The sequence below is a fragment of the Leuciscus leuciscus genome (genome assembly GCF_965113295.1).
Source record: "Leuciscus leuciscus genome assembly, chromosome: 22".
NCBI lineage: Eukaryota > Metazoa > Chordata > Actinopteri > Cypriniformes > Leuciscidae > Leuciscus > Leuciscus leuciscus.
Window position 1 is genome coordinate 16,360,741 of NC_138746.1, and position 27,412 is coordinate 16,388,152.

General features: G+C 38.3%; 1 protein-coding gene across 4 annotated transcripts in view; it reads left to right on the plus strand.

Annotated features, from left to right (window-relative positions):
- Positions 1 to 27,412, plus strand: part of unc5b (unc-5 netrin receptor B) — a 57,199-nt gene that overhangs the window by 16,348 nt on the left and 13,439 nt on the right. For all 4 annotated transcript variants that reach the window (XM_082154784.1, XM_082154786.1, XM_082154787.1 and 1 more), the window contains exons 2-4: positions 25,403 to 25,627; positions 26,795 to 26,938; positions 27,166 to 27,269. In XM_082154784.1, the coding sequence (XP_082010910.1) occupies positions 25,403 to 25,627; positions 26,795 to 26,938; positions 27,166 to 27,269 (473 nt within the window). The remainder of the gene's footprint in view (positions 1 to 25,402; positions 25,628 to 26,794; positions 26,939 to 27,165; positions 27,270 to 27,412) is intronic.

A 27,412-nucleotide genomic window follows, 5' to 3' on the forward strand; every position in this document is an offset into this window, starting at 1 on the left:
AGGAGCGGGTTGATTAATTTTGCAGCTATAGCAGATAAAACATCTTCATGCATGCGCATCTTAACGGCATTTTTATGCGCATGTGTGAAAAATCTTACTGGCAGTACAGATCAAAAAATTATTTATTTACTCATAATGTTCCAAAAGTAATTTAAAATAAGTTGAGCAATTAAAAAAATGTATGTATAAGTTATACAAGATTCAACTCATTTTTAAAGACAGTTTAATGTAGTTTAAGTTGCTAACTTAAACACCATTCACACCATGCAAAGCAATCACTAGGGGACATGTTTCCCCTGATTTCAATTTGAACCACAGTTTCTTAAAATAACTTTTTGTGTGTGTGTGTGTGTGTGTGAAGAACATTTTAATTATCCAAAAAAATAACCTTTTTCCAATATCAAAAACCTTTTGTGGAATGGAAAGGTTCCATGGATGTTAAAGTTTCTTCATGGACCATTAAAGCCAATAAAGAACCTTTATTTAAGAGTATATGTCCATCCCATTCACTTTTTGGGGGGATAGCGATTCATTTTTAAGTAGTTTCATATTTATTTAGTCACTTTTCTGTTAGTTTTCATTTCTCTATTCATTTAAATAGATTCATAATATCTTATTAAAGGGATACTTTACACAAAATTGTCATTTACCCACGCTTGTTTTGTTCCAGACCTGTGGAACAAAAAAGATATTAACAAAGAAGACTGTTTCAACTGTTTTTGTCCATTCATTCATACATCTATTGTCTGGACACTGAGACGTTTTTTTTTTAAATATCTTCTTTTGTGTTCCACATGAAAAAGAAAGTCGTACAGGTTTGGAACAATATGAGGGTGAGTAAATGATGACAGAATTTTCATTTTTGGATGAAATTCTCTCATTTACTCCTCCTGTAATCAGGTCTCTCCCGAAGCTCCAGGTTTTCACTGACTGTTTTGTTGGATCACAGCCCTGGTGAGAGCAGGTTTAGCTAACTGGTTCATACTCGGTCACTAGAGGATTTTCAGTCCTGGCTTTCAGATTTGCTTTGAGGCTGAAGAGAGAGAGCTGGATGGCCAAAGGGAATGGAGGGTGGGATAGAGGGGACTCACGGAAGAGAGGGAGGAATTGCAAAGGGATTAGTGTGGTTTTGATGAAATGGTGTTGTCCATCTCAAAAGACCTACACAGACTTATTATCAAATGGTGTCCGCAGGAGGGAGTTCAACCCCCCACCTAAGCTTTTTTTTTTCGTGCTCACTTTTCCCCCCCTGTTTATTCAAAGGATTATGGATCCCTAATCTCTTTGAACCATAATTCAGATTAGATTCTGTATTATTTTTAGGGCCGGGCCTGTTCCCAACTCGCGCTCTTACCGACCATGTTACTCTAATAGAAAATTGATTAAAATGCTTGACCACTGACCAAAACAAGAACATGACATCAGAGTGATGATATAAACAGACTACATCATTTTACAGCACATGTATTCATCCCTTCACCGACGACAGTGACATACTGCAATTGATTTCTTCATTGGCATGTTTGTGCTTTTGTCCGTGTGAACGTTTCGCCCACTGGGAGATCGAAGAGACTGAGATTGAGCGGGAACAAGCCAATGTTGAGAACATTACTTGATGAGCTCTGTCATTGTGTCATGCATATTCCCCCTTTAGCATATTTTCTCTGCTGATTATTTCTGCATACTTGGCCTGAACTGCCCTCTTTCTGTTTATGTACTGACTCAGGGGCAAAAAACACACAAAGGATTACATAGCCTGACCGCTTGATGCATAATGTGCACAAAAATGCCAACCAAGTTCAAGTCTGATTGTTTAGCGCAATGCAACTTATGTAAGTGCGCAGACTGCAAACTGTTTTTTTTTTCAGATCTGGAAATGATGTTCAGTTAAGTTGATACAATGAGCAATTCTGAAGAAAACGAATCACTAGATTAGTCATTAGAGTTTTAAGGCATTTAGCAGCAAGCTAACTACATGTATATTCTCACTGTATATTCTGTGAAATAAAGAGTGCTTTTTTCTTTTGAACTGATAGAAGTACTGATCACAGTCTATACTTTTTTTTGCGGTGTTTTCTGTATAGCCATTCTATAGTTTTGCATGTTTGTTAGACAATCTCTTCCTATCTAAATGAGTGATTCTTGACCAGAATAAGATAAAGGGTTCCAACGGTCATGAAAGACATGTGCCTTTTAGGGCGCTTTCACACTGGCAGTTTAGTGCGGACCGGGGCACGGTTCGCATGAAAAATCGCTAATGTGAACGCTGTCATCGGACCCGGGTGCGCACTAGAGTACCGAACCCGAGACTACCTGGAGGAGGTGGTCTGAGCTCGGTTGCTCCCGAACCGTGGCGCGGTTCGCGTTAATGTGCAAGCAACACGGACTCGGGTGCGTGCTTGTTCAGGAAGTATACTATCCCGCGCATGCGTATCACTGTCGCATCAGTGAAAAATCTTCTGCGAGCAGCAGAAACACGGCGTCCCCTGGATATGTGCTGAATTACACCATGTAATGAACATAAACGTAGTTGTCTCTCACTATGTTGTGCATAATAGCACCAAAAAAACAGCCAAATTACAGCTATGCTCAGTCGAGTTGTATTCTCCATGCGTTTTCCGTGTGCGTTTGCGATGACGTAAGATCACTGCAAACGCACCTGGGTTCGATACAACTAATTGAGTGTGAAACCAGACCAACGCTGCGGGGGGCGCCGGGAACGAGCGCACTCGGGTTCGGACCGCAGCAAACGAACCCAGTGGAAAAACGCCCTTAGAAGGATTATTAAGAATGAGATTATATTTCATTGTTACAATGTATTAAAATATAATTTTTTTAGAGATAAAACTTCCGATTTTTGTTTTTGAAATAAGTCTCTTATGCATTTATTCAAAAATGCAGTAAAACTTTTAAAAATAACAGTTTTCTGTATTCATATATTTATGTATTTATTATTTATATTTTTGGTGATTTAATCTATTCTAAAATAAAAGTTTGTGTATAAATAATATGTATATATATTATGTTATATATGTGTCTGTGTGTGTATGTATATATATATATACATACATACTGTACATACATACATACATTTACACACATATATAAAATATATACTGTATTAGGGCTGGGCGATATGGGCAAAAAAAAATATTCGATATCCGTTTTTTCCTCCCTACTCAAAATCAATCTGCAGATGAAAAAGAAATTGTTCAAAACAAGTTTTAACTTTATTTTGTTTTGATTTTCCCTTAATCTGATTTGATCGGCGGATGTTAAAGAAAAAACCGATTTCCATTCAAACAAGTCAAATTCAAACGTAAACTACACATTCGAGTTAATCGATAAAATGTATTTATCGCCCAGCCCTATGCTATATATATATATATATATATATATATATATATATATATATACATTTATTTTTTGCTCAGAAAATATTTCTTATTATTAAGATTAATATTTGTTATTATACATAATTATACATTATACATAAGTCTTTTGTAGCATAAATATTTTTTTACCAGTTTCAATTAATTTAATGCATCCTTGCTGAATAGAATAATTAATTTCATTGAAAATTAAATGAATATTGCATGTCACTGACCCCAAACAAATAGTAGTGTAAAATAATGCATACAAATCTAGTTGTGTACCATTTCATTTTGGTGAGTACAATATTTTAAATGATTATTTTTTTTAATCCTTTTTCAGTAATCAATGATTACTAATCTCTAAAAACGTTATGGATATTCATTGACCAAAAGGTGTGTTTGAAGCAGCAATAAGGACCAGACCTGCTGCAAGCCAAAATAATCTGTCCGTCTGAGATTAAGAATTACATCACTTATTCAATGAATGTTTAGTACTGTGTCATTCAGGGGACTTGTGGCTGTACCTGGGCTCCTGGGCTGTTATGTAATTGCAGAGGCTCATCTTTAATACAGACATAGACACATGCACACTCATCTGTCCTCTTCTACTTTCTCTAACATAGTCTCCTGAAAGATGGGCTTTGCTCTTAGTATCCTCTTGTTGCTTCACTGCTTGTTTGTTTTTTCCCCCCCCCTTGTTTAAGATGAATTATGAAACAAGAAGAGGAAGCAGAGAGCTGCTGCGAGTGAGCGTTGAGGTGTTCAGCCCCAGGCATAGAGAGATACACAGAGAGAAGGAGACTTTGTCTTCTCCTTTAGCTTACTAATGCATAAATTCCCACTGGACCCCGTAATACTCACCTAAGCTAAACAAATGAAAGCATGCACCAAACCTCATATTAGAATTGGTTTTATTGCTCATATGTGGGAGATTGAGGGGGTTGCTGTATGTTTACACTAGCTTCCTCTCAGCTGGGGCCCGACTCGGGCTGCAGTGTACATTTCATTATTCTTCTCTCCTCCAGGGACCGCCTGAGAGGATCTGCTGGGCTAGGCTAAACAGAGCACAATTAGATTATGAGCTCGAATATTTTAGGGCGCTGACAGGTAATTGGTCACCACTTCTTTTAATATTAGCTTCCCAATTTGAGCATATTGGTGATGTTATCCAATTTACTTGAACTTCTTCTGTGTGTTTTCATCCTATCTTTCTCTCGTCTAGTTCAGTTTGCTGATAGCAATCTCATGCAATGTCTGTCTGTTTATCATTCCTTTGCTCTCTCACACTCGCTCTCTTTTTTTCTCACGTGATGTTTTCGAATTGCATTTCATGGTACAGTGAGATTAGAGCGTGACTCGGAACGGCCTCGCTCATTTCAAACTTCTGGGATAGATTTTAAGTATGCATGAGTCTCAGTGAATGCGGACTCTCTTCTACCAGTCGTTGAATATTTTACTTCATAAAAGTTAACTAAGGACATTAATATACAACATGAAGTGCATGTTGAATGTCGTACAGAAGATAAAACATGGTTTAAATTGTGCACTAGGGAGAAATTTTGTTTTTCACTGTACATGCTGTACTTATTAAATATATAGCACTTAGGTGGGGTGATAAATTGCTCCATGTCAATGTAAGTGACTTATAGTTGCCTTGTAGTGGTGTTAAAACTTTCTAGACTAAAATATAACCACTTAAAATACATTCAAAAAGGTGTAATATTATTTAAGTACTTCATAGACTCTAAAAGAACTTCATTGCATTAAAAGCTGACTGATGTACTCCACGGTACATTAAATGGTCAAATGTGTTTATGTGCAGTGATAAAAATGAAAAGATTTTAATAGTATTTATACTTTTAATTCACCAGAAATGTGCTGTACTGTAGTTTTTGTATGAGCCCCCAGACATTTTTTGTTAATTTCGTTTAGATTGTTTGTTTATTTCCCTGAAGATTTCATTCTTGTTAGTTGCTAAAAAGCTTTACCTCATTTTTTAAGGTATGTTTTAAAAGGGAAAGTGACATGTGAAGGCCAAGTATGGTAACCCATACTCGGAATTTGTCTTCTGCATTTAACCCATCCAAGTTAGTGCATACACATTAGGAGCAGATTAGTGAGTTGTGAACACACACACACTGCAAACCGTGATACACACCCGGAGCAGTGGGCAGCCATTATGCTGTGGCACCCAGGGAGCGATTAGGGGTTAGGTGCCTTTCTCAAGGGCACCTCAGTCATTTCCTGCCGATACTGGAATCAAACCAGCAACCTTTGGGTTACCAGTCAGACTTGCTAACCATTATGCCATTACTGCCCTAATTTTGCACATTGCAAGTAAAATATGTTTTATGTGTGACCATGTAATGGAATTCATACTGATTAATAAAAAATGCTATGTACTATTGACATGCAGAGGACATTTGTAGCTAAGTGGTGAGGTTATTTTACAGGTTTGATCCCAGGCTGAGGTGACCTGTGAACTGGCAATTATTAAGAGAACACTATAACCATTTTGCCCTTTGAGCAGGACGCTTAACCTCAGGTTGCTCCAGGGAAACCATCACGTCTGCTGAGTAACTATTCACCTTAAGTTAAATACCCTGAAGTATAAAGTCAGAAGACCTACTGTTCTGTTGAAAATGTAATACTTAATACTTTGTTAATCTTTTTCATCCATTTAAACATTTTATTTTCATGGTCTGGCTCTTATTGAATCTTAAAATGCTTATTTTAGTTTTTCTTGTTCCTTCAATGTATTGTTTTGAGGGATTGTGGCAGTGATTCAGTGCAGTTAAATGATCCTGTTAATGCCGGCTTAGTTATTAATTGTTAAACATTTATGTTGCTACTTAATGTTGAAGTTAATAATCAAAACTGTTACTGTATGTACAAACTAAATTCCATCAGGTCTGTTGGTCAGTTCTGCAATCCACATTATCAGTACTGGTTAGATAATGTTTTAACTTTATTCTAACTTTTTGTGCTCCATACAGTACTGTTAAAAATTTTAAGGGGCGGTTATGTTTTTGAAGGAAGTCTTTTATATTCCTTGTAATGGCAAAGCTGATTTTTCAGGATTCTTTGATGGATAGAAACTTCAAGAAAATAGCATTTAAGTGATATAAAAATGTTTTGTAACAGTGTAACTGTCTCATTGTCACTTTTGATCAATTTCATGCATCCTTGCTGAATAAAGTATTAATTTCCTTTAAAAAAATTAGCACTAACTTCTGGACAGCAGTGTTAATGATAATGGAACTATTAAAGGGTCAGACATGATTACTCTGACCGCACCTCATTTACCCACATCCATCCATTTGTATCTTCATTGTAAAACTTTTATTGACCATTCTTACCTGTGCAATAACCTTTCATGTCTTTTCGGAGTTGTCCCATGGCCAAAGGTCCACTCAGGTCTTTTGTAGTTGTCCTGGGCATTGTTTCAGAAGCCTAAGTGTGAAGAGTCAGTTAATACAAGACCCCTGAGATATGTAACGTTCATATGACAGGCTTTTCTCCTAATAGCAAACAAGCACTTTCAAAAAACACACGCCCATTCCACTGAAATAGCAGGTTCATTGGCCCTAAAAGGTTCGAGAGCATCCCTCAGGGACACTTGGATATTATATTGGTTTGAGAGCGTGGGTGTGTGTGAGGATGTGTGTGCACACCGGTTGCGGTGCGTAGATGGAAATGATTGTGGACTCATATTGGTTTTTCTATTCTCTGGTGCGTGTGAATTCTACATTTTATGTAACTTGTTCACATGTTTGTGAGAGTGTCGACGTACTGCAGACTGCAGAGACTGTTATTTCACCTACAGTATGTTTTTTTTCTAAAGCTTTTACTGAGAAAACAGTTTTTGGCTTGCATGTGATTTTGCTATGATTTCACAAAGCGATTATAGGCGCTCGTGGAAAGATAATCTATTATGATTGACTGCAATAATCTGGGCTTTCAGGAGGGTGGAGGTCTCTTTCAGTGAGGGGAAGGGTGGCATTGTTTTCTCCTCTGCTCCTGTAGACCACCCATACCATGACATCATCCGTTAGAGCCCCCATATGTTGCCTTTGCTCATGTTAATGACATTCGTAAGTGGATTTACCCACTCTCTCAGATTTTGGTTTTAGTAACGGTCACCGTGTTGCCGTGGAATCCGCACGGATTTGTCTGTAACGGCACACTCGTAGATAAAGTGATTTGTCTAAAGCACCTCATATCATTTGTCTCTGTCCTCTCGTCTAAGCTGGCTGGTCTGCTCTAATTGTGTTTGGCTTTGTTTAAAGGGATAGTTCACCCAAAAATTTCGTTTACTCACCCAGTCACCCTCATGTCATTCTAATCTAAACCACTTTGACTTTCTTTCTTCATGAATGAGGAATGGAGCTTTCAAGCTTCAAAAAGGGCAAGAAAGCATCATAAAAGTCACTGAATTGTGCTTTAGAAGTCAATCTTCTGAAGCCATTGTATAACTTTAAATGAGAAGCTGGCCTAAATTTAAGTCATCATTCACTGATTCACATCATATTGATGAGCTGTTACTGTAACTGATACTACTGTAGTGAGTCGAACAGATCAGTGCAATTCATGAACGATTTTTTTTTTTAGCATACTAAAAAGATGACTTTCTTTCTGTGGAACGAAAAAAGATATTTTGAAGAATATTGGGAACGAAACAGTTTCTGTTCTCATTGACTTCCATTGTATGGACAAAAACACAATGGAATTCAATGGGAACTGAAACTGTTCGGTTAACATTCTTCAAAATATCTTCTTTAATCTTCAAGTCATACAGGTTTGGAACAACATATGGGTGATTAAATAATCACAGACTTTTCATTTTTGCATGGACTATCCCTTTCATAGTAATTGCATGGACATTATTTTTGCATTCCACTGAAGAAAGTTAGCTTGGAATGACATGAAGATGAGTAAATAAAAACAAGTTTTTATTATCATTTGAACTATCTCTTTAAGTCTATGTTCAGTCTAGTCTTTTTACTATTTTAAAGCTTTGTGCTCATGGTCTACCCTGCTCTAGTTTAGTAATAATCAATAGTATTCTCTGTTATGCAGGTCAGACTCAACCTACATCATTTTTCTCTTACCTTTTCCTCATTATTTTACTCTATCTGTCCACACAGCATCTCCCCATCCATCAGTCTTCCAGTCTTTCTATTGATTTACCCTCTACATTTAAAGCCCTGGCCGTAGTGCTGTTGTACTATGAAGGCTCCTCTATTACACTTCAGCCTTTAGAAATCTAGACTACAAGCTTAGAAATATAATAAATATGGCCACAAGGTACAGTCCGCCGTCTTTTTTCCCCTCTCTATCTCCATCTGTTCAGTCACTCGGCAGGCTGTTTGGCTTATACGAAGGTTTTGAAGGTAAATCTTATGTCAGCTTTTGGCCAGAGGGACTGAGCTGATGAGAGGTCTCTTTATCATCCTAATGGGAGCCACAAAGCTCTGGGCTTGCCTGCATGCGGTAAGGGACCACGGAAAGGCCCATTCCACCCCTCTCTGCTCTGGAGACAGTGTCCTTATGCAGCCGGGCTATCTAGAGAACACTGCCGCATACAAACAGCATGAGACATCCATGCAGCATGTCAAAGGCGCTATGATGCACACTGAGTGGAATGGTAAAATGATGCATATGTGTAAAAGAAAACTTTGCAAACAACAAATAGAAACACTTAAATTCCTTGGATCTTAATCTCAGGAGATGCCTGTACCAAAAAGGTCATGGTTAGCATGACCTCAGTTGCACCTGCTGGTAGATATGCATAACTACACCATCTACACCACCTGGCTGTAAAAAAAACATGTTCCTCCATTCTCCATCAAAAGATTGGGATTGAGAAGGTTTATTATTTATACATTTAAAATTGTGTTTATCCCTGTGATGGCAAAGCTGAATTTTCTTATTTTAGTATCGTTGATATACTGTTATAGTTTTGTTAATATTTTGAATTAGATTTTTTTTGGGTGTATTTTCTGTTTTCTGTTTAATTTGAAAGTTTTATTAATTTTGTTGTGTTTTGTCATTTTTATTAGTTTTCGTCTTTTAATATCTATATAGTATTTATTAATTTGTATTAGCTTTAGACATTTTAGTTCTAAACTAAACAAAAATGAGAAATGTTGTGTTGGAAACTAGCAGGAAAAAAAAAGTTGTTTTTTATATATTTATTTCAGTTGATGTTCATTTAGTTTTCATTAAAAAAAAAATTGTTGTTGTTTTAGTTAACGATAATCACCCAGATTTTCAGCATCCATTACTTCAGTCTTCTGTGTGAAAACTGATACACCTTTTCTTTTTTATCAAGGACCCTTAGTGAGATGAATGGGAAATGCTAACTGATAGTTTTCTTCAGGTATTATTGCCCTGTTTGCAAACACAACAAAAATACCATTAAAATTAAACAGACTGATATGGAAGCAATCTTACAGAGTTGTGGTTACATGCACAGCAGGATTGTTTGAACTGATGCCATGGAGTCGGCATCCTCAAAGCACTGCCACTGTTACAGAGACTTAACTCCTCGCTCAGTGCCCTGGCTGAGTAATGAGTGGGAAAAGGACACTGTGAAGGAGGGAAGAGCAGCTGAAGGAGAGGAGAAAGAGACAGGGAACGTCATTGCTTGTTAACGTCATAGCAGGCATGGAGGCTCGTCACGCTAGTCGCTCTGTCTCGGCATCAGAGAGGAAAACATTCAAGCCCAGGGCTCTGGACATGTGACAGGACCAGTCTTTCTTGACCACAGCTCCCAGTAACACACTGTCACTATCTGTCAATCACTGCAGTGCAGCTGGGATTTCACACAACCTGCAGTTTGCTGTACGTCAAGCGGAAGGCTTTCATTTGATAGGAGCCCTGATAATACTCCTTCAATTAATAATGCAATATAACAGTTTCAACCTAAATTGATCAAACCATGCTGCTAAAATGTAGTTAGTCAGAGAAATTAGATCAGTCATGACTCATCAAATGACTGACATTCTGTGAAGATTTGGAAGCTGATTGCATTTCTAGCATATTCTTTATTCATCAGAGGTTCCCATATTTTCCCGCAAGTGCAAATTTAGTCAGACTTTGACTTTCACATGCAGTTTATTCTGGCCAAGAAACACCCATTTAGGGTGTTCACACTTGTAGTTCGTTTCGCTTGGTTTGTTTGGTCCGGACGAGAATTTTGCTCGTTGTACAGTATGTGCGTAGCCTACATATGATGGTATTTTGACCAGCTGAGAACTTGTGAAGAGCTTATAAAATGTGTAAAGGAGTCAAAACCGGCAGGAATCTCTCCGTCACACACACAAACAAAGATCTGCTGCAAGGTTCTGCGAGACGTGGTTCTGCCTGCACCGAACTGTGATGGAACATCGTGACTATGACGAGAAAAAAAACAATATGCTTGAACAGTCTGTCCTTTTTAGTGTCACATCTTGTGACATGTCCTGTTTTTGGTTTGTTTACATGTCCGTGTTACATTCATATTTCATTCTAACCTCACCAGAGTTCGTATGGAAGGGGACTGAGACCCATCTTTTCAGTGGTCTCGACCCGCTCGTTTGGTGCGCACTAGGGTTCGGATGGCAGTGTTCACACTTATTCAAATGAACCGCACTAACAGAGCAATCGCACCAGCGTTTGTTTTAATCGAACCAAACATGCCAAGGGTGAACAACACACCCTTAGAGACTGTCTAACTGACATTTACAGTGTCCATCTACAGTTTGTCTCAGGGCTGGACGATTCATTGAAATCTTTGAAATTTCAATATGGCGTGATTTGTTTGAATAAATATGTGTGCTGCCTGTTTCAGAGTGAAGCAAGGCTCTGTTCATTTACACGTGTGCAGCTCACGGTCCAGTGTTTTAGAGCGGTTTGGTTCATAGTAAATACTGCTCCAAACGGACTCCATCTCTGTACTGTAATTTGGGGTTGCAGCCATCTTGCCAAACTTTTATTGTCAAGGGCTGTCTGCTGTTTTCCACATAAAATAAAAGCTCATTTGAAAATGAAGAAATTAAGACCGCCATAAAATATATTGTGCAAAATTGTGCATCCCTAATTTGTCCATTTTATGTGCCATTTAGGGGTGGGTATATCTGAAATACTGTAGATAATACAACAGCATTTTTCTTTTCTAATCGAAAGACAGACTACTAACAAATCTAGATAATAGTTTCTTTTCACTGTGTACATTTTAATTCGAATCTCATATTTCAATTGACCTGTTACAACCTAACAACGCTAAAACATGTTCACAGACGCTCATGTCTGCTCATAGTTAAAATACCATCAGCATGCCAGTGGCTGTTTTTGAATAATTTAAATCGGAGTGCTGAGTCACTAGACTGGGAAAACAACCAGTAATGTGAGTGAGAGACATTATAGCCTTTAAGAGCTTTTTTACTGTTGTTTTTAATGGAGATGGAGGACAGGAATCCTGTGCTGTCTACCTACAAGGTGAGTGCAAGAGAAAATGAAAGGTTATGAGGGTTTGAGGGTGAGAGGTTAAATAAGTTCTATAAGATGGATAGTGGATTGGTGGATGTAAAAAAAAATCAGTAGGAAAGAGCAAAAAGCAGGGTAGATAAAGGATGTAAACAGCATTAAGCTTGGCTAATCTAAGCACAAGACACATTCACTTAGCCAAAGACAAAGTAGGGTCAGGAGATCGATGAACCGCTCCAATTTTACCTTCTGTCTTGCTCACTATCAAATGTATCTATCTTTCTTCTTCTTCTTAGGTTAACTTTGTGTCTGTCTGCTAATTTCACCCTCTGGCTCCAACTCGAAGCTTCTTTCCATCTTAACTGTGTGTGTGTATATCTAGTGTTTCAGCGAGGAGCACTGTTGGTGCTCTTTGTACCTGTTCTTGCCTGAGCGAGCACCAGGGGAGCACTCTGATGCAAGGGGACGCAATGAGTGACGCCAATCCCCCTGCTTGCATGCTCGTTCGTGTGTGCATGTGTGAATGTCTGTATGTGTCTGGCTGTTTACAGCCAATATATCACATCCCATCCATTCACAGGCATGAGTGATCATGCCAGTCTTTCAGCATCTGTTATGTTCGTGGGATACGGGAGTGATGCAGCATTGTGTCGGCTCATCAGCGAGCTTCAGCCGGCTATCTATTCTTACCGCTGTGCATCTGTGCATATACCGATGTGTGTTAGTTAGTCCATCGCAATGTGTCAACTGGTTTTGCATGTCTTCACATGTCTTCATTAACATGACAGTGGTGCAGCATTGCTAAAGCATTTTGTCAAGAGATGCCGGGCTGTCACAACAAATTTCTTGAGGACAGCTCAGAGCCAGAGACAACAACGGCCCAACATACCCCTGGCTGCACTAAACTCATCCAGGGAATTGGGTTAATACCTTGTCTCTTTATTTTCCTCTTGCTTTCTCTTTCGGTCTCGCCGCTTGCTCTTTCTTTCCATGCTCCAGCCTTTCCCATGGTTACTTGGACACGGCACACATGTTTTCATTCCCTCCCTCTTCCTGGTTCTGTCCTCCTCCTCCTTAACAGACTTATTCTGTCTCCACTGTTCCCCCTTTTCCTTGGATACTTAAACAATCGACCTCTTTCTCAGTCTGGTCTCCAAACTATGTCTTTAATTTCAGGCTTCTGACTTTCTTTCTTAGGATTAGCCGCAGCACACTTTCATATTCTCCCGATTTCAAGAGTTGCTAGGTAAATTCCCCTTCCCCTCCATCTCATGTTCTTTGTCCCCTCTGTCTTTTCTCCATATCTTTTTAACATTTTCTCTCGAGTCCTGATATCATTTTGCTGGAAGGTACATCTAATCGTATCCCTCTCTAGAGAACCCAGCCACAGATACAGTACCAATGTCTCACTAGCCCACGGATGTTTGCTCTTTTCATTCCTTGTTTTTTGTCTTGTGTTGATTTGTGTTTTTTTGGGGGGATTTTGTGTTGGGTTTTTGTTTAGTTGTTCATTCTTTCTTTCTTTCTTTCTTTCTTTCTTTCTTTCTTTCTTTCTTTCTTTCTTTCTTTCTTTCTTTCTTTCTTTCTTTCTTTCTTTCTTTCTTTCTTTCTTTCTTTCTTTCTTTCTTTCTTTCTTTCTTTCTTTCTTTCTTTCTTTCTTTCTTTCTTTCTTTCTTTCTTTCTTTCCATGTGCTAACACCACAAAATCTCAAAGGCAACACTGGTATTCTGATGATGCAGCAGTTCACACGTTCACTCTCACACCCAACTAGGCAATTGCTAATTAAATGCACAATTTTGTTTATTTTTTTTTGTCATAGAATTTTTATTGTTGCAAATTGCATTTTATATACCCACCATATACAACGCTACCCAGCCCCAACAGAGCAATCCCCAATCAAACATGTTTTTGTTTTTTTGACAGGTGACGTATTAATAGAATGATACAATTATCAGTCTGTGTCTAAGGTCTCTGTTTCCTCATTCTGCATGAATGGCTCAAAGAAAAAAAAGTTTACAAATTACGCCATAATCAAACAAAAAATACCAAATACCATTTTTTGCTGACTTTGCTCCAAAAAGACTTTGATTTATAGAGAAACAACCGTTAGTAACACATAAGAGATACAGGACTAACAGTACTGTAGTTATTATTTTTGCAGATTTTGACAATCCACATGCCACTGGCTTAGAAAATTAGTCTAATGCGACCTATTGGAATACATCATGTTCATCTTTTATTTTTGCTATTTTCTGGTGAAGATGGACCATTTTATTCTGTTTTGCTTGTTCATTTTGTGTAAGGGAATTATTGGATCTGTGATCTATGGATCTAACAGTGCATCTAGAGTGCATTTATGAATGTTTCAGAAATGTGAGGTTTGAAAGGTAATGTTTAGTCTTTGACTCTTCTGAGCGCAGAATAAAACTGAATGACTCACAGGTTGGTCTTCATTATAATCCACAACGAGTGCGCTTCTCTCAACATGCCATTTTCTATAATTACCACAGTCTCTGTGATATGATACATTGAAAGAAAGACAAAGAAAGAGTCTGTCCATGGTTTAAGATGAAGGTGAGGCAGAGTTTTGAGAGGGTCCACATTTTGGGGGTGTTTCTGAAATGTTAGCCATTACCCCATCACTGCCTGAGGCTTGTGTCTGATGACATCTGGGGTCAGAGGTCAGACTGATCACTTCACCTCCCCAAAATTGGGATTTTTGGCTTTGAGTGCTTGACTTAGTGTGTGTGCCTTGTCCTCTATATGTCCTTCCGCTGAGTGGTAATCAGGTGGAGTAGTTTGTTGAGGGGAGAGAACCTTCGTGTGTGTGTGTGTGTGTGTGTGTGTGTGTGTGTGTGTGTGTGTGTGTGTGTGTGTGTGTGTGTGTGTGTGTGTGTGTGTTTGGAATAGAGTGGGTAATTGTAGGGAGTCTAGAGAGGGCCTGTAATCACCCTGCCCTTAGGAAGGAATGCTGCTCATCTTCTCATCTAATTACACCCATTTAAAGCAGCCTGGCTCCACAGCTCAACCCCAAGAAGGGGGGTGGGGTATGTGTTGGGGGTAAAGGTGCACAGAAGGATTTCTCTATGTACTCTCTGTAGAAGTAAAACCTAAACCTTAGTTGGGTTCTAGAACATGTATATAAAAAAGAGTGCATATATGCATTATGTGGATCAAAATTAAGGGATACAATTTAATATATTCTAAAATATTTGTGTAAATGACACTACATCTTAATGCTAATCATTAGTTGTGTAACTAAGCTCAGGTTGCTTTAGGGGATCAATTAGTTCACATGATCAAATTGTGAAGGCAATTAGAGTCCATGATCAAAGACACCTTAATTGAGGAATTTCTGGAACGTCAGTAGAAAAGACAACTTTTTAACATTGCAAGATATCGCCAAAAATAATTTTTGCATTTTGCATGAAATCAAAATATCCAAAACTAGAGAGATAAAAGTGGCTCAGAAGCTCTGTTTGACTTCAGATGAAACACTTCTGCCATCCAGATATGACACTGAAATACCCTTTGTGCCTCTGTCTTTTGGAAAAAGACTCTTGAAAATTAAGTTTTCTGGAGAAAAAGAGAGAAAAGAGAGGATGATGATGATGATGATGTTGAATTCAGTGCAGTGCTGTTCCATAGAGATCTGTGTATCAACTAAAGCTCCTCAGGGAGATCAAGTCCATGTGACTGAACGTCGTGGCAACCAGCCACACACATGTGCCACCTTGCATACACAGTTACACACCCATGAAGTGCCATCACTTGACTTTGATGTTAAGACTTGCTTGTTTTAGTGGCCGCTTTCACATGGATAAAAATCCCTCACTTGATCTCACTCTTTCTTTCTCTCCCTGATGTTTGTCTGGGAGTGATTGATGGTTTGGGGGTTCTCTGCCTGTTCCCATGCAGTAGGTGGTGTTGGGGGAGAGAGGTTTACAGGGGGGGTTCTGCAGAATGGGGCAGTTATTGATGGTGGCTGATAAATGGGCTCAGTGGGGGGCGGCGCCCTCTAGCTGCGCCCCAATACAGAGTCAGCAGCACAGGAAGAAGAGCACTGATGGGCTCTCCATCGCCATACCATTCCCATGGAATGTGTCACATTCTTGTAGGCTGTGTCTGAAATCGCATACTCTCTTGAGTAGGTACTTATTTTGAATAAGTAATTACTTCACGACCGCTAAAAAAGTATGTTCAATATAGTATGATTGTGTGTAGAATAAATACATTCGCCATGTTGTCATTATCATGTGACCTACCAGCGTCAGTTACGTCGGTTCACTGCCATTCATAAATCCTCTCCCATGGCCTCATGGGATTGTAAAGTGTCCATCGTATGCACATTTCGGAAACTTGCCGGAAGTAGTAGGTCATCTGGGGACTTTTTGCCAACTCTTTTATGAGTACTGTGAATTCGGACATACTACTTTTGCCACATACTTTTTTTCGCCTACTATTATAGTAGGGAAGTATGCGATTTCGGATGCAGCCGTAGACATATTTCAAACTCAGGAACACCTGATTTAGATCCAAAAATGTAATTCTGCCATCAGTTACTTATCATCATGTTGTTCCATACTCATAAAACTGAGTCGTGTAGACCACTGTTATGCTACTATGATACATTTGATGCTTTGTCATTTGAAGCTTTTGCTCGTTCTATTTTATTATATACAATATATATACTCACACATGCATATTTATGGCTAACATACATTGACTATTTTATTATTTATTACTGTAATACATTATATATATTGCAAACGTATATAATTTTTTACTATATTTTATAAACATAATATAAAATATTCTTTGAAATATTCACTTTTTGTCTTCCATGGAAGTAAGAAAAGCAAGCTGGTTTGGAAATGTCATCAAGGTGAGTAAATAGTGACATCATTTTTATTTTTAGTGAGAATCAGCCTTTAATTTACTCTACATGTTAATTTAGCCAATGTTTTATCCAAAGCTATTTTGAAACAGTTTTCCAAAGGAAGCAAAAATATATTTTTTTACCCTAACGTTTTTCCATTGATCCACTGATAAACGTCCTACCCAAACTCATACCATTTGTGGAGCCAGATTTCAATATCGAAAATATATCTTTAATGTTTTCTGCCATTCCAAGTTAATGTTCTTAACACTGGTGGCAAATTGGATTTTATACAATATTTTTTGGAAATGACAACCAACTTTTGATATTAAAGGTGGGGTAAGCGGACCGACACACGAACAACAACAACAAACGTGTGTAGCCAATCAGCATTAGGGGGCGTATGACGGTGGAGGAAAAGAGAATGAGCAAGAGAGAGATTTGAAGAAATAGTGCAGAAATAGAGATGAAACACAATACAAAAGAGAAAAGCTCAGAAGAATATCCTTGAAAAATGAAGGGTTATGATCAGGAAAGATCTTTAGGACCCGTGTTAATATTAGAAAAGCCTTACAGCGCTGGAGAGAGCTAAGCGGGAAGGCCTGAAAACAGACGCGGATGTTGCTTTGATTCCGTTCCACAACTGAGTAACAACTAACAACTAAATCTTGTATGTAATTACTTGTAATTTTGTGAAGCATTATTTTGTTGCGCTTCTGCTATGATAAACAGACATCCACTCTTGGATTGCATGCGTAACGCACACCAGCTAGTGAGAGTCGCGCTGAGTTAGTGCACTTGCCTCACATGCCGGCGATCAGGTTTCGAGACCGACTCGGAGCAGGGCGGTTAGGATTGGAGGGTGAGTTTTGGAGGCGGAGCATTGAAGAGAGGGGTGTGTTTGTTTGGGTTGATTTCAAATATCAACAATGTCCAACAGCGTTTTTGAAATATAGCTTAACCCACCTTTAAGAGCAAACACACCACAGCTGCTGTTCGTTAATTCTCTCAGTGGTAATTATAAAGCCTGGGGGAGTGGGCATGTCTGACTGGAGGGGTGGAGTCAAGCCCAGCTCTTATGCAAATAATCAAATATGTTCATGACATGCGTTCTTTGTGTCTGTTTACACACTAACATACATCTCCCAAGGGACCTAGGCACCTGCTTGCGTGTGCATGCACGTGCATATTTGTCCGGCGGCTCTTAAAATGTGCTGAATGGTTGAGAGCAGCATTCTTGTCAGTTCAAATATCTGTTTCCCACAAACCCTCACCTATGCCAATCTGCCAGCCACCCTGGAGACTCAATCCACACTCACACACATACCCACATACACGGAGGACAGAAATAGCCCTGTCACACACTAGAGCTTGTTAACATGCTAGATTCAATCAAAGGCGTGACATTTCTGTTGCCATGATGATTCCCCGAGCCATTATTCTTAGATCTTCATCTCGCACCTCATTTGAGTAGAACATGTGTGGTTGTACATGCTAGTGTTTACATCTTGCCGTGTGTGTGGTTGTGTGTATCGGAGAGATGATGAGAAGCTGTACTGTCCTAGACAAGAAGTGTTGATTCTGATTCAGATTAGAGGGAAAATGGAGAATGATAAAGTGAAGGGCATTCTGGGAAATCCATCCAGGATGAAATATGTATTTTATATTAACTGATTGCTTTTTTCTTTTATGTTTTGTATCTCTTGCCCTCTGCAATCACTCAGTTTTTCCAAACACGTTTTGCCTCCTCCTTTAGGCTGTGTGCATGGCAATTTAGCTAGTAAAGATGTAGTTTGTTTATGTGTGCAGTGAACTCAGCGTGACCTTGTAGATCTGCCATCCATGTTAGTACTTTCTTTACTTTAGATGTTCTAATGGACTGCCGAAACCTGTCAATATACACCTTACTCGCAGTGTTTATATAAACACACTCTTTGGTAAGCAGTGTCACTCTCTCTTCCTGTCTCGAGTGGTTTTTATCAGTTCTCAGTCAATCTTATCCTTTTCCTCCTGTCCTCTTCACACCTTTTCCTTGATTTGTTTCATGTTCTTCCATGGTACTTCTGTTCCCCATCTAATTTTCTGTGCTGCAATTTAGAGGAAATCCAAAGAATTCTGAATGGATTTAAATATGGCCAGTTGTGTTAGACTAAGATTAATAGACATTTATTGCGTTTTTGTCCTAGCTCCATTTCAGATATTAGTGTGTGCGTGTAAACTCTTGGAATATCAATCACTAGTAATTGTCCTATAAGAAGCACCAGGTGATGTTTTATTATCCATCTATCACTGTCTTTCTTTAGTCCAACTTGCGTGCCATTACTACAGTGTTACTGTGGAGAACCTGATGATGATGGTGTTGGTAGTGTTTAGAACACGAACACACACACATACACTTTTGTTTGTAGTGCCTATTACAATGATAAAGAAACTTCACACACAAAGAAGGTGTGTGTCGGTCCAAAATTAACTTTTTTTATACACCTGCCAGCGGGTATACTGGGTATAAATATTTCTTACTGCCCATGAAATAGTTGTTCTATATATATATATTAGTTGCAAAAAAATTAGGTCAGTTTTTTTTTTTCGTTGGCTTAATGCAACAAATAGTCCATATACCTGCACTGTTAAAAAAAAAAAAAAATGTTGTGTATGTGTTTTGGCTGCATTTGTCAGATCAAAAATTTGAGTAAAAAGTGTAATATTGTGACATATTATAATTTATAATAACAGCTTTCTATTTTAGTATAATTTAAAACGGTAACTTATTCCTGTGATGGCAAAGCTGAATTTTCAGCATCATTACTCTAGTTTTCAGTGTCACATGATCATTCTAATATGCTGATTTGGTGCTCAAGAAACATTTCTCATAATTATCATAATTGTGTTGTACAGTTGTGTACAGGTTTAGGCTATTTAAACAATATAAAGTTCAAAAGAACTGCATTTATTTAAAATAAATATTTTGTGAAAATGTTAGTCTTTACTGTCACTTTTGATCAATTTAATGCATCCTTGCTTAATAAAAGTATTAAGTTGTTTTGAACAGTAGTTTGAAATAAACATTATAAATAAACGTTTCTAGATAAGCTTCTTATGGTAAATTTTCCATTGTGTTAAAAGTTGTTAGATGCACGTCACGACAGATGTTTTCTTTGTTTTAAATAGCTTGTGTCACTTACGTTGATATAACTTTTTTATTTAATTACTAAAGCCAATATTTACTCTCATTTGATGCTTTGAAAGTATTATTTTTGTACCCTGAGTGAATTTGTGTGTGTTTGAAAGAGGTGATTGTGTCAGTAATGATGCAGCCATTATAAGATCATTTCTGCTATGACTACTGTGGTTAGCAGAGATGCTGAGAGAATATTCCTGTCAGCTCCGCTCTGTGTCACTTCCTCAGACACAGCGCCCTCATCATCAGCAGGATATAGCTTGGCTATTACTGAGAAATAACTCAAATGATCATGTTATGTTTACTAGAGACAGACAGGGAAACCTCTCTCAGACATGTAGTGGGAATGATGATACAACCATACAAATACAACAATAAGCTGTCATACATTACAGTTATCTTACCACAATAAATTCCTGTAAACATGGTAAATCTTTTTTACCTTTCTATTCAGAATACTGAAAATAAGTATGTTTTTCACAAAAATTTTGATCAGCACCACTCAACTCAACTCAAGACTGATTTCTGAAGGATCATGTGACTCGTAATGACTGGGGTAATGATGCTGAAAATTCAGCTTTCTTGTCACTACAAGAATAAATTACATTTTAAAATATATTACAATGGTAAACCCTTTATTTTAAATTGTATTAATATTTCGCAACATTACTGATTTTACTGTATTTTGATTAAATAAATGGTGGGCTTGGTGAGCATAAGAGGTTTATTTTTTAAAAAACATTCTTACGACCCCACATTTTTTAATAGTAGTGTATTCCTTTCATAAACAGCAATAGAATATAACCCAATGTTCAGTACATAATTTCATTTTTTAATAACAATAATCACAAACACAGTTCTTCTGCCAAGTAATATTGTCCATTAAATTACCCATAGGCTGATTACGGTTGCCAAGCAACATGGCAACATGATGCATTAATATATAATTGAACTGATGTGTGTGACAACAGGTGTCTGTAAATCAGCCGTTTTTTTTTTTTTTTTGCCTCATCCAATCAGATACAATCACAGGAATAAGAAGGATATTGTTTTGAGTAAAGATAAATCATAACAGGTTGGAGTAGCTCAGGTTATATCAAGGTTATATCTTAAATGAGTCAGTAACACTAGCTGTTTGCTATGCAAATTGCTGTAAAGTGGTAATACTTTTTTGAATTTGTAGAGTGTGTTTTTGCAGTTCTACCTGTTTTGTGTCGAGTGAGTGGTATAATGTGTGTTTGAACAGATCAACATTGTCGTTACAAACCTGTATGATTTTCTTGAAATATCTTATTTTAGGTTCCACAGGAGGAAGAATTTTCTTTTTCTTTTTCTTTTTGGTCGATACAATGGTAGTCAGTGATCACCAAAACCTTTAACCAACATTCATAAAATGTTATTTTTTGTGTTTCACGGAAGACGGAAGGTTTGGGACAATATGAGGGCGAGTAAATATTTTTTGGGTGAAGCATTAATTATGATCTTTCAGAGCAGTATATCCTCACTGCATTTCTGTAAATCAAAAAGGCTAATATAGGCGAGTAGTCAAGATCACTTTTGGGTAGAAGAGTTGAGACATGCTAGTACTTAAAGTCTCTGTGGGCAGGATTTTATCACCCATTTTCACCACTTGTGGTCTGACTGTAGAGAAATGTTGATTCTCAGCATTGATGAAGTCCAGACGCTCTAGGTTTTAAAAGCATCATGAAGAGAGCTGCAAAGTTGGGGGTAAAGCAGTAGTCAATATTTTTTTTGTGTACGGTAATGACAGCCCTTGTAAGCTAATGATAAAGTGTGGCTCCCATGACTGCAGACCTTCTGGAGCTAGCAAAATTACACTGTCTGACACCCTCTGTGGCTTTCAGAGTGAGCGTCACCATTCTTTTGTGTATAAATTTTGACTTGCCATTGTTCTTTTGTGTGTGTGAGAGACAAGACATCTGATTTTAGTCCACATCATTTCTAGCTGTGTGTTGGCCCTTTGAGCATTTCTGTTTCTCTTCCATCGCAATCTTAACTCCTGAATCGCTTCTCACACATCCCAAAAGTGCAGCTGCCTTTGATTTGGATGTTTTCTTGTTTTTTTTGTGTTCATGAGTATGTGTGGTTGTTTGCACATATGTGTGGATGTTTACACCCTTCCCAGAGACCGAGATCTGGGAGGCTTTGGTCCCGGCTGTGTCTTGTCTATCATTACCGTGATAAAAGACCTGCAGTTGGGGGCCTCTTAAGAGCTTCCCTCTTTTTAGAAGTGCCAGGACCATTTCAGCTAAATTGTGGGCTGCCAAAAATGCCTGATGGGTATTCGTGTCTGCTCTTCAAACTATGTTTGAGAGCAATCTTTGTAAAGTTAGTGTCCGACCCAATGGAGGGCCAACGATTTTGTGTTTGTCAAACCGCTCATCCAAAAATAACGGAAAAAAAACATTATCTTGTTTTATTGTTTTATCATTATCTATTTTATGAATGGATAGATGGACAGACTGATAGAAAGACAAATAAATAAACATTTATTTTCAGTTGGTCTGTGCATTTAAAAACTGACATCTTTCCATGTGTTCAGTCTGTATCTCTGTCTCACTGATTCTGTCTGTTTCACACTGACTTTCACACAGGCTTTGTCACCCAAAAGATCCTGCATTCACACACATACACACACACACACACACACACACGTGAGGAACTCTCGTACACATTCTCACTCGGCTTCTCTTGTTGTTTCGACAAAATGTCTTGCTTTTTTTCTCTCTGTGTGTGACAGGGAATGACAGGCTATGTTTTTGACTGGTGATTTTCTGTAGCAATCGATGCCATATGGAGGTACTGTGGAAAAAGAGAAACACAATTGCTTATCGACAGAGAAGTCAAAGTCTGAAAAAGACAAGCTGACAGCTGTCGGAGGAGAGAATGACACAAAGGGAGGAAAGGAGAAAAGGGACGAGAGAGAGAGAAAATAGAGATGCAGAGTTAGTCAGTGCACAATACACATTCGTCTCTGGAAAAGCAGAGCAATATCTGTTAAAGTACTGAAATGATTGAATCTCTGTGTTAAAGTATCTTTTTTTGTGATATGGAGAGTATAATGGTGAAAATGATATATTAACAGCATCTTCTATGGTTGAAATTGCGAAAGAATGCTTTTTATGGTTTGTGACCCCGATCAATAGATAGATAGAATATATTTTATTTTATTTTACTTTATTTCTAAATAGATAGATACATAGATATGTGTCTTTTAATGTTTTCTCACCGTGAGCTTGGAGAAAGGACGTAGCTGTCACATAATGACACAAAGTTGGACTGACACTTTCTGCTAGGACCTTCTAGTGGCCTTCCAGCCACTGACCTATCTGATGTGCGTGTTGATAAATTAGATTTTGTTGTGTGTAACGCACACAATAACACTACACAGGGCTTCACCCATTTCAGCATGTGTTGTGAAGTCAAATCTCAAGACGCCGTGTCTTAAATAATATTGAGATATTATGGGCTTTCTCACCGGAGGAACGTTTGGAATAGGAATAGTTCCTATTGGTGGAATTACCCGCTTTTTGGCATGTTCGCACCAGGAACAAGGAAAGATTTTAATTATAGGAACAACTTTTGGGGGGGACTACATTAACTAAGAGTTGGGTCTAACCCAGCACAATAGGAACTACCAGTGACGCAAGTGTACGTTGATTGGCCGAACGCATGCCATATGGTACCAGAAACACTGGTACCAGTTTATACTTACTCCACAAACATGGAACACAGTGGTGGATGGTATTTACCTGTCTGCACGTTGTGTTTTTTTACTCAGCCTCGATGATATGTAGCACTTTAAGTTGTTGTTGGAGATTTTGTCTCTTTCAATCACATAACTTACAGTATGTTTACATTCCATCTAAATTATCACAAATATCACTTTCGGCCAGCTTACATCTATTGGCGGTGCGAATGCAACCAGGAAAATGGACCTATGGGAAAATGTAGTTCTCGTGGGACCACCCTGGTGGCCAGTTCCAATAACAGCCCAGTGTGAAAGCGATATTATCTGAAATAGCACTAAATATGATATAATATAAATGTTGGTGATAACGCATTAGTGTATTCTGGTCTTTGGTAATACTAATACTTTATACTGTACTGCAATTTTTCTTGCATAACAGTATCTATGTTTACAGTTATTCAACAAAACTGGTCAAGCCTAGTTTGTTTGCTCTCTTTCTCTTTCTCTTTTATTCTCCCTCTTTTCTGCCCTTTCTATTTTGAACTGACCTGTATAGTGTTCCTCCCTCTTTGTATGTGAAAACACCCTCCCAAATCCAATTTTCAGTTTGCTCTTCCCTCACCTCTTTCACATCTGCAGTCTGCGGACAAGTCCAGACCCCTGTACCTCTCACACACGCTTGCTCCATCAAACACAGAGGTGCACGAAGACGGTTGACCCGCGTGTCAGCCTTCAGAGCACTTATGATGTCCTTCAGCATCAGGATATGAATGAGAACTAAACAATGCTCTTGCACTGCAGAAAGCTAAGCTGTGCCATCAGAAATATTTTAGCACATCATTACAATGCCAAATGATGATACTTGTACGTGCGTGATAATTAAACTCATGCTGTTTCTTCAACCATGAGAGCCTCTGCAGTTTAATGGCCGAACTTCCCCCTGGTACGGCCAAAGGGAGTTGTCATCTCGCTCAGAGTCTTTTTTTGTTTGTTTGTAATTGCCTTTGTTGTCATTTGTGATTATGCCTGTCAATGAAAGAGCAACTCTGGGATAAATATTTAGGCTTGACGGTGCAGACTAGGGAAGAATAGTAAATGAAAACAAATGTTGCGCATTAACCTTGTATTGAATTGGGGGAAGGGGGAAACGAAGGACATTTACTGTCTGAACACATGCTTTTAAGTTATAGCACATAATTAAGGTTAGTCAGAAAAATGCCATTTCACAGTTGACAAACCTAAAAAATTTTGTCAGCTTGGAAAAGTGTTGTGTGCTACAAATCACCGAAAGTGCAGACCAACAACTTTTCCATTTTGCCCCGCGGCGCAGGTGTCTACAGACCTCATTTTCACTTGGTAGTCAATAGCCTGTGTAGCGTTTAATGCTTGAAAGGTTAACAGCATTGTCGTGTTGGAGGTGACAGGTCCCGGCTGCGGAGCCATGAAACACGCTGGCCCCCTGGATGAGTGCTGTGCTGTGGTGCTGTGAGGGATCTGTCACTGGGAAAATGTCAGGGGATAATGAGTGATCACTGGGTGTTTCAATGGAAGGTCAAGCTCCCCCACCTTCATCTTTCGTCTGTTTGGACTCCTCGGGAAGGAGAAGAGCAAATGCTGTATTACTAGAGTACACCTGAAATGTCAGGGACCAAGGCTGTCTCCACACACACCGACTGTCTCGCCATTACCCCTGAGGCCAAACTCATTTGCTGTGACAGATACACGCTTGTGAATACAGACTTGTGTAAACCGTACACATGTTCTTACAGCTCTCTCTTTGTTTTTGTAGATGGCAGCGATTACAGCGAAGTTCTCCCGGACTCGTTTCCGTCTGCGCCGGCCGAACCATTGCCGGAATTCCAGAGCGAGCCAGAGGATGCCTTCATAGTGAAAAACAGACCTGTCAAACTTTCCTGCAAGGCTGCTCCAGCCACTCAAATATACTTCAAATGCAACGGAGAATGGGTGAACCAGAATGACCATGTGACCAAGGAGAGTCTGGACCCTATTACAGGTAAAGTTTGCCATATTGACCAGAAGATGTGGACACCTGAACACGAGACTTATGTGTTGTTGAACATTTAATTTTACTTCTATGGACATTAATATGGAGTTAGACATTTCAGTTCATCCCACAAGTGTTTAGTGGGGTTCAGGTCTTGACCTGCTGAAGTTTCTGTGTACTGTAGAATAGGAAAACCCTCTTTCCAGGCTGATTCCACAAAGCTGGCAGTACAGAATAGAGTGCAACAGTCGAGTTCCGGAAATAAAAATTCCATTCATTTTCTCCACAGAGGAAATTATTTTGAACGATAACTTATAAAGTTATACAACATATATGTTTTTTCTATAAACAATCAAAATCTTTAGATCAATAGTTTTATAGTTATCTGTCGTTTTTAATCCAATTGTGTCATTCGCTATGCTTCGAAGGATTGTAGTTTTTTTCCTCTACAATCTTGTACCCTTTTTTTGTCCAATTTTCAAATTCTTTTTTGCTTCAAATTGAAGTTTGTAATGTTGTGATTCACCTTGTAGCTGGTGGGTTTGGTTCATGGCTTATACCTCTTTAACATTCTCTAGGATGTCAGTGTATGCTGTGATGTTGTGATTTTTCTTTACTGACAGTACTGGAATAGTCAAAGTCATTTATTAAGAAGTGGTTGTCAACATACTGTGTACTTTATAGTCTACTTGCATGTCAGTAAACACGGCTATGGCCATAAGATCTGTGAGGGAAGCCTGAATCATAAAATTATCAAAACTGTTTCACCCTGTCTGCCCCGATCAAGCTTATTTTTCTTAAGTACTTATAATCTTCCTAATAACTATATTTACATTAGCTTTACATTATTGTAAATATTTTGTATACATTTTTATTATTTTATTTTCATGATTTTTTAAAAAACATTTAATTTATTTATTATTTTATAAATGTTTATTCATTTTGTATTGATGTTATATTATTATTTTATAATAATATATTTTATTATTTATATTTTTTATTATATATATAATTTTTTATAATTATATATCTTTTATTATATCTGCCAAATGCATCAATGTAAATGCAACTATTATTTTTTAAATAAAAAGCACAGTGTGGGAGCTTGCAATTTCACTCAGTAACACGTATGTTTAAAACTTGATTGACATATTCTTTTCTTTTTCCCTGTCTTAGGTCTGGTAGTGAGAGAAGTAGACATCTCTGTCTCCCGGACGCAGGTAGAGGAGCTGTTTGGGCTGGAGGATTATTGGTGCCAGTGTGTTGCCTGGAGCTCGGCAGGCACCACAAAGAGCCGGCGGGCTTACGTCCGCATCGCCTGTGAGTTTGTGTTCAGCAGCTTATGTGATCTGTTGCTGTGACATGCCTTTTTAGAAGACAGCTCCTGAAGAGAAACCAAGAATTTTGACTATAGAACGCTCACTATTTTTGCTATTGCTACTTCAATCCAGAACACATATGAATAATACTTAGCTTATAATTTAAACAAATGGAAACACTTTTTTGTTGTTTGTTTTGCTTTAAAAAATAATTTCTGTGTTTATCAGACCTAAGGAAGAACTTTGAGCAGGAGCCTCTTGGCAGGGAGGTGCGTCTGGAGCAGGAAGTCTTGTTGCAGTGTCGTCCACCAGAGGGCATCCCGCCTGCTGAGGTGCCATCTCGCCTTCCCATCCTTTCTGTTGTTGTCTCAACCTCCATCTGGAGTTTTTTTCAGTTTGTTCAATGCAAAGTAACAAACAAACAAACAATGATTGATTGCTTGATGTTTACACTCTTCAGGCTTTGATAAAACTT